This window comes from Colletotrichum orchidophilum, assembly GCF_001831195.1.
Source record: "Colletotrichum orchidophilum strain IMI 309357 chromosome Unknown Scaffold_3.1, whole genome shotgun sequence".
Taxonomy (NCBI): domain Eukaryota; kingdom Fungi; phylum Ascomycota; class Sordariomycetes; order Glomerellales; family Glomerellaceae; genus Colletotrichum; species Colletotrichum orchidophilum.
In genome coordinates, this window is record NW_019172959.1 from 675,269 (window position 1) to 687,700 (window position 12,432).

General features: G+C 50.1%; 2 protein-coding genes across 2 annotated transcripts; both read right to left on the reverse strand.

Annotated features, from left to right (window-relative positions):
• Positions 1 to 50: 50 nt before the first annotated feature.
• CORC01_00620 (uncharacterized protein) lies at positions 51 to 2,220 on the reverse strand (the record flags this gene model as incomplete). The annotated part of the gene is made up of 8 exons (XM_022612277.1): positions 51 to 944; positions 1,015 to 1,269; positions 1,323 to 1,443; positions 1,510 to 1,582; positions 1,645 to 1,765; positions 1,838 to 1,972; positions 2,030 to 2,079; positions 2,130 to 2,220. 8 exons carry the CDS (start codon positions 2,218 to 2,220, stop codon positions 51 to 53), a joined length of 1,740 nt encoding a protein of 579 aa, XP_022481416.1.
• A 2,181-nt stretch (positions 2,221 to 4,401) lies between these two features.
• CORC01_00621 (efflux pump) lies at positions 4,402 to 10,861 on the reverse strand (the record flags this gene model as incomplete). The annotated part of the gene is made up of 10 exons (XM_022612278.1): positions 4,402 to 5,746; positions 8,599 to 8,957; positions 9,025 to 9,185; positions 9,253 to 9,756; positions 9,818 to 9,862; positions 9,927 to 9,953; positions 10,004 to 10,027; positions 10,090 to 10,264; positions 10,325 to 10,453; positions 10,514 to 10,861. 10 exons carry the CDS (start codon positions 10,859 to 10,861, stop codon positions 4,402 to 4,404), a joined length of 3,117 nt encoding a protein of 1,038 aa, XP_022481417.1.
• Between the last annotated feature and the right edge of the window lie 1,571 nt (positions 10,862 to 12,432).

Below are 12,432 nucleotides of genomic sequence, written 5' to 3' on the forward strand. Positions count from 1 at the left end.
GGGCACTGCTAAAACTTCTATTATTTGCTTGATCGTGACGTGTTGCTCGCTCAGGCGGTGGGTGTTGGCAAGCACGCGCACGCCGAGCTCACGCGCGAGATGACATTAGTCGGGCATGCCACGGAAGCATACGCGGGGACAACCGTAACGTCGGCGATAACATTCTTTGTGAACTCGCCACAGAACTTCTCACTTTCCTCCAACCGACGAGGAACGCTGGAAGCTCTGAGGGCACGCAGACAGTTATCCGCAGTACAAGTCTTGGGCTTGCAGGCTTCTTTCTTTGTCATTTTGACCAAGTACGCCCCGCGCTCGATTGTATTGACGAAAATGAAGCCCGACTTGAAGTAGGCGTAGGATGACCATGTTCCGGAGAACTGGATGGCACCGCCTCCAGGGAGGGAGTCATCCTCGGGATATATGTCAAAATAGGCGATTTCGCACACGCTTCCTCCAGTAGGATCTGCGGGTACAGACGAAATATCCCATACTCGGACACCGGCGCCGTAGTTTGATTGAAGAAGCAAGTTGCCAACAACATATTGGTTGTGATCGATCCCCTTCACTGTGTGTTTGAATAGACCAGTTTGCTTCGGGGCTTCAAGAGATCGAATGTCCCAAATGTACGTGACGGGGTACCCATCAGCAGCAGGGCCCGCGAGATCATCCTCATCGTACTCGTCATCCATGAAGAGCCATTCTATCAGGATGTTAGCCGTGTTCCCTTTCCTTGTGACAGCCTGGAGCACCTTACCTTGCCAATTTACGTCATTGACCCAGCCCTGGTGCGTGAAAGTTGCACCCTCATAGCTCGTGCGGGAAATTATCTTGGAATTCTTCTTGTCAGAAACATCATAAATAGTCAATGTGTCTTCGTTGTATCCATAGCAGATGTCACGGCCCTGGTACTTGGCATCAGGGCCTCTGTAGATAAGACATTGCGCCTGAACTCACTTCCATTAGTCGACAAGTAGACAGATTGGGAATTATCCTTGGGTAAAAATGGAGACTTACGTCATGGACATAACCATCCTGACCATCACAACCCAGGGCGACAGGGTTACCAGGGTCCTCGAGACTGAAAAAGTGTAGACCGCCCATGCAGCCCTCCGCGCGAGGCTGGACACCGACAGCAACTGCGTACTTGGCCTCCTCATTGACAACAACATTATGGCTGCGACCCAATGGGAGAGACTCGATGAAATGTCCGGTCAAGTCATTCTCGTTGGTGAACAAAACGGTTGCTTCGATGGGATCAATATCCAAAAGCTAATGATACGAGTAAATATCAGTTGCCCTCATGATCTGGAACAACTTCTTACCTTTTTCATGTCAAAGATTTGGATGCCATGCCCCTCGAGTTCAGAGCCAATGAGCATATAGTTATGATACGGACGAATCTCATGCCAGTATGCCCTATTGCCAACGGGCGAGTACGTAGGTCTGACATCGCACAGGATTAGTTATGGGGTGTTATTCGCCATATTTGTGAAGCTCGGGGGGTCTCACAAGAATCCAAGGTTGAGCATCTTGCCCTCGGGCAGAATCTCGATAAAAGCGCACCCATCAAACATGCCGCTTACTTTGATGACAGAGTCAGCCAAAAAAGAAGGGTAATCGGTGATAGGTTGGGGCCGTGCTCACCAATGAACTCACGGCCAGAATCTGGATCAGTCCATCCCCAGGAAGAGCTCCCACTCTTGCCGCGGTAATCGGCATTCGATGATCCTAGTTCCGCGTGGTTGATGAAGTCATAAAGATCCATCTAAATCGACGCAATGTCACTACGTTTTTCACAAAGCAAACATCCGTCGACGTCGCGACCAAGAGAACCTACATTTTTGCATTTGAAGTTGTGTAATGGGCTATCCGGAATAGCCTCAGCGTAGCCATCGACACACTTAGTGTAGCCTAGTCTAGGCCACTGAGATGAGTTCATGAGGCCGACCGCTTCTTCGGCTTCCCAGTGTGCCTAGATAATATTGTCAGTTCGTAGCCCGATGACATCTCGTAACAATATGTTGCCTACAATCTTCGCCGACATGAGTCTGTCGTGTATGACACCAGAATCATAGAGTTCTACTCAATGTCAGGAACCTCCGCTAGTATGATTCGACTAATATCCTTACCAGCAGCGCGAGCCTCGTCCTTGGGAAGTTCCCTTCCATGAACGACAGCTGCCGTTAGAGCAACGACCCTAGTAAACGAGACGAGATGCATGGTGCACGGAGACAGCGATGTGACCCTTTGCTTTGCTACGACGGGTTCAACGTGGCTGGGATGAGGCTCTTGGAATGCTCAAAGTCGAGGATGTGGAGCAGTAACCCTGGACTGGAGAGAGATTCGATCAAACCAATTCCGGCCGAGGGCTTCAAGGTGACACGGACTTGTAATATATAGATTCTCTATCTTTCTGTCACATCATTCAGTGGTTCTCAAGTCTGCCCCCGTTTCCTGAACAGGCAGGAAACGAACCTCTTGGCAGATAGCGGTGTCGGCGAGCATCTGAGCATACTCCACAGAGCTATTCAGGCCAAAGGTTATCTCCGCGTTTTTGACAACTCTCGACACCAAAAAAACCTCGTTGCTCTTAGGGTTGATACCCCGCCTTCTACCGGTCTGTAAAATATGGCCCAGTATGGATTTGGAAGGAGACAAGAGATTTAGGTGGCCGAGCCAAGAGAGCCAAGCTTTCTAGATAAGCCCAAGTCCTCCACGCCGGAAACCGAATGTAACGCTGCGGGACACTCTGAATCCTCAAATGCTAATACCACATCTATAGTTCAATGCCAGAAAATTTTGCAGGAATAGGTTTTTGTGAGGCTCGGCGCTGCACCGGGAGATGTAAGGTGGGCATTTAGTTTGCGCTGGGGGCTAGAAGTGCTATGTGGACGCTAGGCTGTTGATGTCGACAGAAGTGGAAATTTGAGGGACTTGATCAAGTCATGAGTTGACGTAAGTGCTTCTACATCAAGGTCGAAGAATTGCATCAACAAGGCATTTCTCTACTCAGTATGTGTACCAAACAAAGACTGAAATAGAGGGCATCAAGCTGCGGGTTTGCCGTTGCTAGTTGTGTCTGTAAGTCTCAGTCAACCTTATGCAAAGTGAAATACTCAGACTGCTCACAGGTCACACTGGAACCATACAACTCAGGACAAAAGAACCGTCTGAAATGGTTAGAGGCCCCAGAAGTAAAACGTCACAAGCAGTGATGTGTCAGCCAATATGCAAGAGATACACATTTCATCAAGACCGCTGCTCTCGAATTGATATTTCGCTTTTCAGGTGCAATCGAGCTACGAGCAACCTAAGGCTTAGACTTGAGGTTATGAGCAACATTGATACAAATTGTCACGTTTAAGAGAACAATGTGCTGAGAAATATCTCTCTATTGCATCACTTATGGCCGTCAATAGAGAAGATGAAGCCGGTAGATGGATAGAGGTATTAGGTGTACGTGTTCTTTCTTACACACATTTGAAAAGTCTATTTACATTCAGCACAGGGAATCAATACAGTATTCATTATCAGCAAGGTGGAATATTTTGGCAGCAATGATTTTTGTAAGGTATTTAGAAAGATATTTCAGCTTGATGAAGATGCGAACGCCCTTTACCTACGGGACTTACCGGCGTAAAATAATACAACAGCAACAACTTGAAAAGTCTGTGCGCAATGATCACGTCTCTGATGCATTGAATGCCGATCTACTTAATGGAAGTGATTAGCCGAATGAGACGAGACAAAGTTCGGCTCAAGGCCTGCGTAGGTTTGATGGTCTCATCATGAACCAGCTCTGGTGAGCTAAAGCGCCGAACACAGTTTTCATCTCGGTGAAAGTTCCATGATCCGAACTCCTTGAGAAGTATCACTTTCAACCTAAGCAAGTGACGTGGTGACAACGTAAGATGACCGCCGCCCCCCCAGCGGGCGTCAATGTCACAACCATTGTTGCAGACAGGCATTCCAGTCTTGCCTTCAAAGCAGCGCGCTGGGTGTGGCTCCTCGTCTGGAAGCATTGGCCACTACCCGCACCGAGGCAGCGTCTCGGAAGAGACGTGAGGTGTCGCCCGAAGTCGAGTGTGAAAGTTTGGCTCTGATGGGATGAAATTCCAAATGTTTGGGAAATTTGTTAAACCAGATGATCAATGGCACACGGCTTCGGATCTTGCAACGGCTTTCCCGGAGAAAATCCCACATGACGGGATGATCATTAACCCCGGGGACGGGATTCAAAATCCGAGAACGAGCTTGGCAAGTGTGGATATTAGTCGAAAGTCGTTGGTCAACGAAGCTTGATCTGCAGTCTTAAACGACTCATGTGGCTGTCGCTTATTCAATTGATGTATCTTTAACTTTAGTTTCACAAATGCGTCTACATCTGTTGTACAGGCTCTATCATAATTCATCCGCAAGCCACCCGACGACTCGGAGCGACTCCATCACGCTCTGGTGCTTCTGGCTCACTTCCCGCAGCGCGTAATGCCCCATCAAAGCCATCGGAGAATAAGACCCTGACGTATCCGAACACCCGTCCCTATCCTGGCCTATCCCGTCTTGGAAGTCAAAGTTGTGGGACGTAGCTGAGACCGGGAGCCCCTGCCTTTGGGATTGGCCAACAGCAGGTGGTGTCATGGAAACCGCAGCGAAGCGGCTTTCCGTAGATTTCTGCAGTCTCTTCATCATTCGTGACAACAAGAACACAACCGAGTTGACATCCAAGTCAAACGAGCTGAAAACGTTGAACTTGCTGAAATTCCCGCCGGGGGTATTGCTGCCCAGGAATGGCTGTACAAGGCTAAACTCGCTGCCAGGACTCGGCCCCTGGCTCTGTCGTGAACACTGTAGACAACTCCTAAGGGCGCCGAGAAGTTCTTCGTATGAATCCAAAAGAAGAAGATAATTTGTCATAAAAAGAGAGATAATGAGTGTGAGGTTTGGTGGGTGCTGCTGTGTCTCTTCCGGGTGCTGTGCTAATAATGAATCGGTGGCGAAGCCGGAAGTATCGGTTGCTGCTGCACAGTAGGATGGCGGTGAGGTAGATCGTCGTCCTTCCACGCTCGGCCTCAGCTGCGGTAAGCTCTCCAGAATCTCAATGAGAGTTTCCGTCGAGTGCACGGTTTTGTTGATGAGTGCCGAAAGCCCGTCTACATCCTGTGCCCCCATTAGGTGCCTCGAGAATAGGAGAGACTGAAGATCGATGAGTCGCTGAGCTGCCGACTCGGATGACCTTATAGTTGTTTCTGGCGACGGCGGAAGAGTATCACCGGCGAAGGACTCGGCGTGGCCAAATTCGGATGGGTGATCACAACTTGGTATCCAGCTGTCCTCTGTGGTATTGGGTAAAGAGCCTATCGTTGTTGGAGGCGTGAGAGGCATGTCGTGGGGTTGCGCCAGAAGACTTTCGTCTTGATGGGCCAAGAATCCCAACGTATCTGTGTCCATCCATTCCGTAGACATCAGCTTCGTGCCGTTGCTCTGCAAAAGTTCAAGCAAAGGATCTTGAAAGTTGCCAGTCCAAGCTCCGTCTTCCTCCGGATGGCTCGGTACGACCCCTAATCCGTATTGAAAGTCGCTCGCGTCGTTGACGTTGGATGGAACCACTTCGGATGGGCTTGTCATTGTTTGGATCGTGGTGCTACTGGACATTGTCGATGATCGTCGGAATGTGGTTGACGGGGTCAACTGGGCGCTTTCCTGGTGCAAGCGCTTCTTGGCCGGCCGTCCCATCCGCCGCGGAGGACTATAGAAACAGTCAATCTGGAGTCGTTGGCATCTTTCGCACTTGGCCGCTCCAGACTCTCTGGAGCAGCGGCTCTTGAGAGCTCGGCAGCGATCGCAGGCACTTCTTTGAGAGAACAACATGATGGCAAAAGGTTCATGTAGATGCACAACAAGGACGAAGGAACGAATGCGATCAGATGCGCCGGGTGGCAACGGCCGAAGTTTATATGACTTTGTTCTCGCGACTTGCGTACTATTCGAAATAAGGCAATTCTGCCAAGATTTTCTCTTAGCCACACCAACTTACCTGGGCCGTTCGACTCATGTCAGGGTTCTGGCGTCTTGCAAGGGGCGCGGGGGACACGTCAGATCTAGATGAGATGTCTCGGTTGAACCTACCCTCCCTCTTTGGGGAATGGCTCTCATGCGTAATGTTGTTTTCTTATTTTTTTTAAGGTTTCAAGGAAACTTCTCACGTATGACATTGTCGATTCAGCACAGGTCTGACTGTGAGGACTGCGAATTCCACATGGTAGACATTAGCTTTACCGCAACTCTGGAAAAGGTGCCAATCATTCGATAAGTGGGTGGGTGTGCAGGTTTACCTGTTGAGTGGGATCGCGTTCCGCTAGCTCGGACCTCAGAGTTCTGACGAGTTCCCAGGGCTTTGCAACCTTGATGAGTGCTATGCAAACTCTCTTTGGAATTGGGGCCCACCGCCTCACAAAGGTGGTGTGGCCCGGTGAGGCTTTCTCATCGTGTCAGAAAGCATGCTTTGATTGAATAGTAATTACCGAACATTTGCAACTCCTCGCACCATCATGCCATGTTTTGTTACCTATTTTGCCACACGATGCATCATCATCCAGGCGTCATTTGCTGACAGCTTCATGTCTCTTCCTATAAACAACCCAACCCCCAAGCCAAAGCCTCTCCTATGGGGTCGCGATTGGGCGATCGACTTGACCAAGAGATCGATCGTGGTGGCTTGGCAAGAGGAAAAGAGCCAAGACTGTATCCGTATAGCATACTTCGTATCTGGTGCTCAGAAGACAGCGAGTCCAAAACGCCCTACCTACTTGGACGCCTCAACTACCTAACTTTGTCTCGGCAGGTTTGAGCTGCTCGAGTCGGCACCTTGAGCCTGTGTGCCCCGCCAAATTGGTGGCCGTGGTGGCCCTGTCCTGTTGCGAGCAAGTAAATTAAGGTTTCTATCTACCCGACTATTATAGGCCATTCATTCATTAATCGCAGGGATGGTACGGCGAGCCGCTGAACGCGTGATCCATGGCTGCTGGTGTCCGCAAGCGCAGACTTCTCCTGCCGCTTATTCGGCGCTTGCAGCACGTGAATCTTGTCCGCAGGCTGTGGCAAGAATACGTGACGTTGACGCATGGCTGGGGCTCTTGGAGGCCAGAGTAAAATGCCTTGGATTGCTTAAGAAACAACCTAGTGCCTCTCTCTTGGCATCCGGGGAGGGAATCATGCCTGAGGTAACCTTGAGAGGTTCACGACCACAGGGTCAACTTGACAAGTTCTACCCATAGGGCAACAGTAACAACGTTGCGTTAAAGTGAACACACCTCACAGGCTGGAATGTGATACCAATGCGACTTCGGGTTCGGACATATCGCTCCCCACGGCATCATTGAAAGCTGCACGTGTGTACACAAAAACTTAGCAGCAGAAGCTGTGGGACGACAAGATGAACCCGCAGATCGCGTGAACTCTAACATTGGACTCTCGTTTTCGTCTGCAAAGCACGACCCAATGCTTCCAATGTCACGCTGCGGGCGCGCCGCTGCTCCTCGAGTCAAGCCTGGCGTTATTGTGCACTTAACATCAGTCGAAGAGAGACGGCCTGAGCGCATTGGGCAGCCCAATTTACCTTTGCTCCCGCGGCAAACCTCTCAGATTTGTTTCAGCTTGCTTTGCGGTACCAATTCCAGCCAACTAGGGACTCGGGTCAACTGATGAAGCCTGAGAATGAGTCGTTGGGGTCCCCTTTCCAGGCTAATTACGGAGCATCTGCGGGATTACATATGACCGCGTTACACGAGCACGCCCGTGGATGATTTTCGCAGCTTTTTTCTATCATCGCCGGGATCAGATGATGCGCGATCGCGTTAAACAAATCAGCTCATGGGATGACAGTCTGGCGAGCTTGCAAGTTGATGCTTCGGAGATAGGATAGGCTGGATTCCTACGGATACAGCAAAACGTAGGAATCCAGCAAGAGTACTAGCCAACCTCCTACATCCGCAACGTCTCCGGACAGCCAGAGGTTCTGGGCTCCGGTAGCGCAAGTAGACGGAGGCTCCGTGAACGACCTGCAATTAATCGTATACCGTCGCAAGCTGTGGACTATGCAGTTTAGCTTCATTCAGACACTCTGATCGTCTTTTCGTCCCGAATCGATGCATCAGTCCTAATTCGGTTGGTTCCTTCGGGCGAACCTACATACATCAGACCGGAAAACGCCGCCGATTGCCCCTTACTACTACGAAGCTGGTGGTTTTCTTAGTTGCACGGGGTGAGCGATGCATCTGAAGCCTCAATTTCTCTCCTCCGATCCAGCAATATCCCGTCGGGTCCGAGTGCAAGCAGTCCCTTAGGGTCAACCTTAAAAATCAAGGAATCATGGTGACTGGGCCTCGTATCGAACCACTCCGAGCTAGATGGAACGAATATTCAAGCGATGTGCTTACGAGTTGTCATTATTTCAGTGAAATTTTTGGTAGAGCTTGACTACGGCACTCACCACTAGCAAGGGCCACCTCAAAGTTCCAATCTTGGAGACGTCAGTGCCCATGGAGCTGAGCCTCGGCACTGGTGATGCGCTCGAGTCATTGTTTTTCCTTGACCACGAACTATTTCTCTGTTGGTCGAATGTCTCTCCATCCCATGCCCCACGCAAAGCAGAATGATGCTATAGCCAGCCCGAGGGACAGGTAGAATTCCTTGTTGACGCTCGATACGTATGCCATGAGCACTCCGGGCAGTTCTTTTTGGGCGACGACTTTGCGGAACCCGGTAGCTCCGGCCGCGAGCACCGTTAACGGATCGACATTCGGTGCAAATTTAGAAAGGTCTTGCCGCAATGCCCCGACAAATATCACGTTGCCTACAGCCAGAGCAACGGCAGATCCCATAAATTGCGAGAACATTACGAGTGACATACCCATTGAGATCTGTTCCGGAGGCAAGTTCGCTTGAATAGCAATGCTCGGCTTGGAGCAGTCAAGTTAGTCGGGCTCGTTTTAGTGGGAAACCTCCCCCCATATAAGCGAGTCTCACCAGTTGTAGAACAATGCCCCGTCCACCGCCAGTGATGATTTGATAACCAACCCATTGAGCAACAGAAGTTGTCGGTGTGAGTGAAGTGAAGAGGCCGCTAGCAATGATGGTCGCCGCTGTGCCGGCAATAGCCCACGGCAAATAATACCCAAACTTACCGACTGAGAGGATGACAGGAAGATTAGCTAAACTCAAAATCATATGGAATTATTCCGCAGGCTTGCATACCTAGCACGCCACCGCCGTAAGCAAAAGCTAGTTGTGACAAGATGCTTGGCAGGACATTGATCCCGCTCTGAACCGGCGTGGCACCTTGGACAGCTTGAAAGTAGAGCGGAAGCAGGTAGATCTGAATCATTGCCGATCCAACAAGCGTGAAGGTGGTGGCGGCAGCGGACCAGACGGGCCTCTTGCCGGCCATTGATGATGGGATCAGCCCGTCATCTCCTTTTCGGTAATTCCACACCAGAAAGGCTGCGAGAGCCACAGCAGAGCCGCAGAACAGTCCTATTACCGTGAGGCTGTGGAAAGCATATTTGTTCCCGCCAAGCTCGAGCGCCGTGAGAAATAGGACCGCGGCACCAGCGCACAGCAAGAAGCCAGGCAAATCGAGATATGTGTGCACTTTCGAGATGACTGCCATTGGCTTCGGTTTCGGCACCTGATCGGGAATTTGGCACCATGCCAGAAACAGAAGGACGACGCCTCCTATCGGGAGATTGATGTAGAACGCTGTTTGAGTTTAGCTGATACTGCGAGAGTCGTCTCAACTCGGATGAACACCATATCTTACTCCAACGCCAATTGGCATAGTCGGTCAGGACTCCGCCAAGAACAGCTTTATGCCAAAGTCAGTATTGATGGCGAGGCTTTCGCCTTTGGGGGCACTTTTGTGTACGTACGACCGCAAACGCTCCCAGAGTTTGCAACTTTAGTTTGACGTTAGCTGCTGGTGTAGCGGTCAAGAGCCTCTACGTACGTCCGATGACCAGACCCATCAGGGCTAATAGTCAACACGAATTAGTAAAGGCTTGGTCAGAAAAAAGCAGCAAAGGTTAATCATACCAGGTCTTTTTTCTAAAGGCACTGACCCGGCGATGATTGTCAAGCTACCACTCATAATGCCAGCACTACCGATCCCCGCGATTACTCTGCCCGCGATCAATATCAGGGACGAGGGCGCGGCCCCGCAGATCAGAGATCCAATTTCGAATACGACCAGGAAGACGAAAAAGGACCACTATATGGGTTAGTACATATATGTATAGATACATATTGAGGGGGTTCAACGGAGCCGTACCTTTGAGCTGAAGTAGCGGTAGATTTTGCCCGTGAGCGGCTGGAACGCGGCATTGGAAACGTGATATGCACTGCCGTACCAACCGATATCTTGAAGGGAATGAAACTCATCACTGATTGCAGGAATAGCCTAGGATACATTGTATGATTAGCAAACGGATGGTATCCCTTTTCTCATTGGTGCTCTCACGGTCACAATGATAGAGCTGTCAAGAAACATCAACCAGGCAACAATAATAACACATGTGATGACGACACAGAGCTGGGCACCTGATAGATACTTTGGTACAAGTGCCGCTGGTGTATCATTGTTCGGAGCTTCGTCTTTTTCTTCGTCCTTCTCCGCGATTGGACTGGTCTCTTTCTCAGTGATCGTTGTCTCTGGACTATACTTCACGTCCTTGGAGACAGACGGAAACACATCTGTGGATGTGAGGCTTGGATCTACTGACAGCAGCTGCTTTTCTGTCGTTGCAATAATGCTGCTTTTCCTTCTTGTGGACATCGGCGCATCATGGGCCTCTATATTCCGGTTCATGTTGTCGCTAATTGGCGTTGATCACTGTGTGAGTAACAGGTGCCTCAATCGTTCGGATCTCTTCTGGAATTGGGAATTGAAATTGGCAAAGAAAGCTTAGCCCAGCGGGTGTTGGTCGGGATGGGATGCAACAACCGCCACATCCGCCGGACATGATTTCAAAATGCGAAAGCCCCATTCAAGAAGCTTCATTCAGGGCTTACTAGTCGCGATGAACATGGGGAATCCCCGACTGAATTAAGTTCAGTTTTGGAAAAATTCCCCAAATGGAAGCACACAGGGTTTTTGAGTGCGGCGTAGGGGCACTTTTTCGTCGCAGGTTAGTCAGGCGTACCCTCGCGACTCATGAGACGCATGGATGATGCTGCTAGACGTTTCCAGCTATGTTCAGGGGAAAGCTTGTTGTCTCTTCCCAACGAATTAGTCGTGCTCGCGGGACATGCGGGCTAAAATGTGGTCCAGGCTCAGCGACAAGCTTCATTCTACTCCCTCGGCTTTATTAGTGCTACAACATTGGGCCGGCCGAGTGGCCCCTCAAGCCGGCGCTTCCCTGATGGCATTATGATAGGTTACGGATCCGGACGGATGGGAGCGACGGAGTAGCTTGGTAGCCGGGCAGCTCGCAACTAATTTGAGGATCTCCGGCGAGATGAGTAACACTTTGGAGAAATGCTAGAACTTGAGCGGTTCGCAACGATGGCCCCCGGGAGTCCCCGGAGAAGGATTTCTAGGCATCTAATAATAATTCGAGGTAGGAAGCGGCGTTGCCCCAAAGTTTGGACTTATGTAACCAGTGGGGACGCGTAGATGTCGAGATAGCAGCACAAAGTCGATGAGCGACTTTGGCGAGAGGACACCGAATAAAATGGACTGGGGAACATGGATTGACACATTTCTCTCTGAGGTGGCCAAGCCCTCCAAGCTTTCTACGCCACCACGGATCCGAAAATATGGTAGGTTTTGTTCACTCTCTAGCGCGAAATGCTTCGTTATGGCCTGTAGTTCGCCCTGGTGACTATTTTTGGTTCATCGTGCAAAATCATCAGCGAAAGAGGTTTCCCTTATCCTTGTAGGGGTTTGCTCCGGCGCCGTGGCTGGGAAGAGATATGATAGCGAGTGAGTTTCGGTGATTGAGGATAATCGGACCGGGTAATGATTTAGCCTGCCAAGTAGGTATGATATTTACGTTTTTGGCTCGGGTTAACGCTCCCACGATTTTGGTTTTTGGGTTCAGCTACGCAAGGGAAGGGATACTGGCTAAGCAGGCCCGCACGATTTTGTAAAGATCATCCCACGTAGTATAACAAGTTCTCCTGCACGCCGTGATAGGACGTAGATTGATACGGGAATTATTCTTCTACAGCGTTTAAAGCAACGAAAGTAGCACCAGGACGTTGATGCTGGTTTAAACAATCTGTCCGTGGATTGCCAGACCAAATGCACCAGAACGACGTGGGAAACGTGTCGAAATACCTGAAAATTTACTGATTTCTGTTATCCTACTTAAATTCATCAATATATTAGCGTGTGGAAATCATACAATGACTAGGTTGCTTACTTTCACAGCGGTT